This window comes from Sinocyclocheilus anshuiensis, unplaced genomic scaffold (genome assembly GCF_001515605.1).
Source record: "Sinocyclocheilus anshuiensis isolate Anshui unplaced genomic scaffold, SAMN03320099.WGS_v1.1 scaffold1417, whole genome shotgun sequence".
Lineage (NCBI taxonomy): Eukaryota > Metazoa > Chordata > Actinopteri > Cypriniformes > Cyprinidae > Sinocyclocheilus > Sinocyclocheilus anshuiensis.
In genome coordinates this window covers 22,711-28,625 of record NW_015549633.1, presented here as the reverse complement: position 1 = coordinate 28,625, position 5,915 = coordinate 22,711, and the positions used below count along the sequence as shown (strand labels likewise).

The following is a 5,915-nucleotide window of genomic DNA, read 5'->3' as shown; positions in this document are numbered from 1 at the left end:
TTTGCCTTTAATACAGCTTCCAACCTTCTTAGAATAGATTCATACAACTTTTGAATAGACTTCAGTTAAGTTTTGTCTCTAACTTCTGCTGTGACTGCTGAATGTGATCATGTTTACTGACTACAAACTGAGGATTGAAGACTAATTTAAAAACATTGACCAGCAACCAGTAATACCTCCCTCACAGATGAACTGAACCCCTTTAATGCTTGCTTTGATCGTATAAACACAGAAGCACATCGAAGCTGAGCCCCACACGACGACCTGCCGCTCTCTTTTTTAACCAGTGAGTTATGCTTCTACCTGAGCAGGTGAATGCACATAAAGTGTCTGGCCCTGATGGTCTTCCTGACCGAGTGCTCAGGGTCTGCACAGAACAGCTGGCTGATGTCTTCACACACATTTTCAAGCTCTACTTGGTCCACACCTACTTCAAAACAGCCACCATGTGTATAACTGCAGTTGCAGTGCAGATGCACCGGACATGCCAATATAGCAGACGGCTTACGTATAGCGGCGCTTGTGATCTTTAATGAAAATAACTCTCCCTTTCTCTCACAAACACAGCTCTTCTCTCGTCTGATGATGTGAAGATGGGAAAACCTGTCAGTCACATGAGATCACAGCAATAGCAAACAATTATCCAGCTTTTCTACAAAAATTAATTCCTGACCTGCATTTTTTAAAATAAGCTGTTTCACTCAGACATGCATCACAAAAGAACAAAATATGATCTCAAAATGTTGTATTTGTTGACTGTAAACTACAATCTTAAAATGTCTTGAAGTAAATTTTGTTTTATGAACATAATTTTATTGATTTCTTGCATTTAAACATTTTTACATTTTAATGTTATTTTAAAGTGGCGCTATAGTTGATCCTGTATCTTAATTACATTACAATTCACAAACCTTTTTTTTTTGTTTTTTGGTCTGACGAGAGATTCTCCAGACTTGAAATGTAGCTAGTATCCTCAAATCCTAGTTTTGGTTTTGTTTTAGTTTATGGCTGTATAATTATTTATTTACTTATATTGTTTTCAGGTTTTAGCAGCATTTTATTTATTGCACTGTATGCTGTTTACTCATGATTAATTTAACTCACACATGAACATAACGTGTCTGATTCATTGTGTTTTCTCTTTCTGTCTTCAGTCTGTGTAGATGCAGTATTACAGAGAAACAGTGTCTCATCCTGACTTCAGCTCTGAAATCAAACCCATCACACCTGAGAGAACTGGAGCTGAGCTGGAATCCAATAAAAAACACAGGAGTGAATCACTTATGTGACGTACTGAAGGATTCACACTGTAAACTGAAGAGATTGAGGTCAGTAACATTCACAGACAAGAATCAAAAAGTGTTTTATTTAAATGAAACAGTATGAAGTGTGACTTTTCTCATTTCTCTCAATGTAGGTTAAGCAACTGTGAAATGACAGATGAAGGTTGTTCTGCTATGACTTCAGCTCTGAAATCAAACCCATCACACCTGAGAGAACTGAAGCTGAGCGGGAATAAACTAGGAGACTCTGGAGTGAAAAACCTCAGTGATCTACTGATGAACACACAATGCAAGCTGGAGAAACTAGAGTTAGTATCATTATACTCTACAGCAGTTACAGTGAGATTAAAGATTACTGTTTACTTTCATAAAGTCACCATGAAATTGAAGTTGACAGTTATAATTTTTTATGAATATTGCAGTGCTGAAATTATTTATCCGTGCACATAATGTATTTCTAATTGATGTGCGCTCCTGATCTTTCATCTAAATAACTTTCCTTCTCCCTCACAACATCATCTCTTCTCTCCTCTGATTTGTTCATCTTTTTTTTCTGTTTTTGTTTATGGTCATATAATAAGGTTTTTGACAATGTTTTTTAATTATTGGACTATATGGTTGTTAACATGATTAATTTAACTCACACATGAACATAACGTGTCTGATTCATTGTGTTTTCTCTTTCTGTCTTCAGTCTGTGTAGATGCAGTATTACAGAGAAACAGTGTCTCATCCTGACTTCAGCTCTGAAATCAAACCCATCACACCTGAGAGAACTGAACCTGAGCGGGAATCCAATAAAAAACACAGGAGTGAATCACTTATGTGACGTACTGAAGGATTCACACTGTAAACTGGAGAGATTGAGGTCAGTAACATTCACAGACAAGAATCAAAATGATGAAAATCACTTTGTTTAACCCTTAAGCGCTGTTCAAGGTCTTTTGAGACCCCAAATGATGTTTGCTGAAATAAAATAAAATGTTCCCTTTAGCATGAGACTTTGTACGGTTGTCAACACTTGGTAGCTCTACAAATAGAGAATTAAACTGGATTGATATCTGGTTGTGTGTTAGTGTGAAATAAACAGTCACTCTCTGGAGACCCCACATTGAAATGAATGAGGAAATGATCAAATCCATACTTTTTCTTCTTAATTTATCAAATAAAATCAATAAATCCACCACAATTCAGACCACAAAATACACGAAAATGTTGCCTCAACACACCTGACTGGAAGTTTCTATGCCTAGTAAGAGCTTGATTAGCTGCTTCAGATGTGTTCTACAAAAATTAATTCCTGACCTGCATTTTTTAATTTCACTCAGTTCACTCAGACATGCATCACAAAAGAACAAAATATGATCTCAAAATGTTGTATTTGTTAAACAATCTTAACAAAATGTTGTATTTGTTGACTGTAAACTACAATCTTAAAATGTCTTGAAGTAAATTTTGATTTGTGAACATAATTTTTTTGATTTGTTACATTTAAACTCCATTTTTTAATTTTTAATGTTATTTTAAAGTGGTTCTATAGTTGATCCTGTATCTTATTACATTACAAATCACAAACCTTTTTTTTTGGTCTGACTAAAGATTCTCCAAATGTAGAATGTAGCTAGTATCCTCAAATCCTAGTTTTGGTTTTGTTTTAGTTTATGGCTGTATAATTTACTGATAACTTATATTGTTTTCAGGTTTTAGCAGCATTTTATTTATTGCACTGTATGCTGTTTACTCATGATTAATTTAACTCACACATGAACATAACGTGTCTGATTCATTGTGTTTTCTCTTTCTGTCTTCAGTCTGTGTAGATGCAGTATTACAGAGAAACAGTGTCTCATCCTGACTTCAGCTCTGAAATCAAACCCATCACACCTGAGAGAACTGGAGCTGAGCTGGAATCCAATAAAAAACACAGGAGTGAATCACTTATGTGACGTACTGAAGGATTCACACTGTAAACTGAAGAGATTGAGGTCAGTAACATTCACAGACAAGAATCAAAAAGTGTTTTATTTAAATGAAACAGTATGAAGTGTGACTTTTCTCATTTCTCTCAATGTAGGTTAAGCAACTGTGAAATGACAGATGAAGGTTGTTCTGCTATGACTTCAGCTCTGAAATCAAACCCATCACACCTGAGAGAACTGAAGCTGAGCGGGAATAAACTAGGAGACTCTGGAGTGAAAAACCTCAGTGATCTACTGATGAACACACAATGCAAGCTGGAGAAACTAGAGTTAGTATCATTATACTCTACAGCAGTTACAGTGAGATTAGTTTACTGTTCAGTTTATTTTCAGTGTTTCGTGTATTTGTGACTACACTCAAAAAATTATTTTTGCCTCTTGTTCATTTTAATTAAAATGAGCTAAAGTAACATGTTTTTGAGCATTCTGTAACAATTTCATTGTTCACTCTACCTAATATATTTAAAATTGAAGTGTATTTAATTTATTTGTGTTGAAACTACATTAATATTTGTTGTTGACGTGACTAACTGAGCAGTGGGTTTGTAGTTCCCAGCATGATTTACAAGGAACTGCATGATTGTAAATTTAGGGATGAAGTGTTATTTTATGTGTTTTTCTGTAAAGGGAAATACATGTTAGTGTTTAAAACACATTTAATTCCACCGGTCACAATAGTGACTGTAAAAAAGGTTCTCATTTATAAAGCTCTAAAAACCTTACTGACTGATGTTTTAGTGCACTTCCTGCAAATATGGAAAAAATAAAGGGTCTCAATGAAATATGTGCAGTTTCTCATGATTAGTGCAAATTGTCACATGACCAGATCAGTTTACTTCCTGTTTGCATCTTGAGAAGATGATGACTGCATCTATTATAATATATGAATTCACATATGTTCAGTTTTGTTGAGTGTGGTCACAGAATGAGGAAACATGTTGATGGTCAATAGTGACGGTGGGATAACAGTGAACTTAGGTTTACATAGAAATCCAATCGCAGATGTTAGTGAAAATTACACTAAAATGTTGCAATGACAAAATATTGCACTAAATTAAAAGTTCAAATGTTACAAATAAGTTACAATATTGATGTTGTAATACTGCTAGCACTAATATAAAAATGTTATGATATATGTTACAAAAAAGTTTTTGAAATATGTTGATGGTTGTTTTTTTCGTTTGTCTTTTATCTCCGTGTGCTGTACCTATCAGTGTTGTATAAGGGTTTTTTATGCATAATAGTAACCCTAGAATGTGATCAAACAGTTTAAAATAGCTGGCTAAGATATATAACAATGTTTATGACTGCAGAAATATGTTAGTTCAGTACACACATTATCCCACCGGTCACAATTGTGACCGACCATAAAACACAATTTTAAACACTTAAAAAAAACAAATGACAAAAATAATAGATTATTTGAAAGCGTTACTAATGACATAATTTGGATATTTTCATGTCTGGGAAAAAAATAGGGATTAAACGGGTTAATGTTCAGTTATGTTGGACAGTTTCTGTAATGTTTGTGAATTTTGTGGTTATCATTATGCAGAAGAGTGGTGTTTGTGCTTAGACTGTGACACTTAGTGACTAATAACTATTCAAATATCAGCACTGACACCAGTTTTATTATTTATTATTATTGTGCATAATTATGAGTGCAACTGCTTATTTAATAATAATAATTATTATTAGTATACCTCCATGAATAAATAAATAAATGCATAATCATTTGTTCCCACATAAGATTTAGTTTGACAAATGTACTAAAGTTGAGCTAACCCAAACTAGTGTAAATTAATTTAATGTAAACCAGATAAATTGTGTTGACCCAACTAATCAATTTTAATTTGAATGAAATTAATTAAATTGTAAAAACTTTTAGTAAAATTAAATAAGCATAATTTATTTATTTTTTGACTGTATGGTGTTTACTCATGATTAATTTAACTCACACATGAACATAACGTGTCTGATTCATTGTGTTTTCTCTTTCTGTCTTCAGTCTGTGTAGATGCAGTATTACAGAGAAACAGTGTCTCATCCTGACTTCAGCTCTGAAATCAAACCCATCACACCTGAGAGAACTGAAGCTGAGCGGGAATAAACTAGGAGACTCTGGAGTGAAAAACCTCAGTGATCTACTGATGAACACACAATGCAAGCTGGAGAAACTAGAGTTAGTATCATTATACTCTACAGCAGTTACAGTGAGATTAAAGATTACTGTTTACTTTCATAAAGTCACCATGAAATTGAAGTTGACAGTTATAATTTTTTATGAATATTGCAGTGCTGAAATTATTTATCCGTGCACATAATGTATTTCTAATTGATGTGCGCTCCTGATCTTTCATCTAAATAACTTTCCTTCTCCCTCACAACATCATCTCTTCTCTCCTCTGATTTGTTCATCTTTTTTTTCTGTTTTTGTTTATGGTCATATAATAAGGTTTTTGACAATGTTTTTTAATTATTGGACTATATGGTTGTTAACATGATTAATTTAACTCACACATGAACATAACGTGTCTGATTCATTGTGTTTTCTCTTTCTGTCTTCAGTCTGTGTAGATGCAGTATTACAGAGAAACAGTGTCTCATCCTGACTTCAGCTCTGAAATCAAACCCATCACACCTGAGAGAACTG

At 33.7% G+C, this 5,915-nt stretch overlaps 1 protein-coding gene across 1 annotated transcript in view; it reads left to right on the top strand.

Annotated features, from left to right (window-relative positions):
- LOC107659632 (ribonuclease inhibitor-like) overlaps positions 1 to 5,915 on the top strand; it is a 23,385-nt gene that overhangs the window by 13,990 nt on the left and 3,480 nt on the right. Inside the window, exons 5-10 of the mRNA XM_016448645.1 lie at positions 1,155 to 1,328; positions 1,418 to 1,591; positions 1,978 to 2,151; positions 3,358 to 3,531; positions 5,271 to 5,444; positions 5,831 to 5,835. Coding sequence (XP_016304131.1) covers positions 1,155 to 1,328; positions 1,418 to 1,591; positions 1,978 to 2,151; positions 3,358 to 3,531; positions 5,271 to 5,444; positions 5,831 to 5,835 — 875 coding nt within the window. The remainder of the gene's footprint in view (positions 1 to 1,154; positions 1,329 to 1,417; positions 1,592 to 1,977; positions 2,152 to 3,357; positions 3,532 to 5,270; positions 5,445 to 5,830; positions 5,836 to 5,915) is intronic.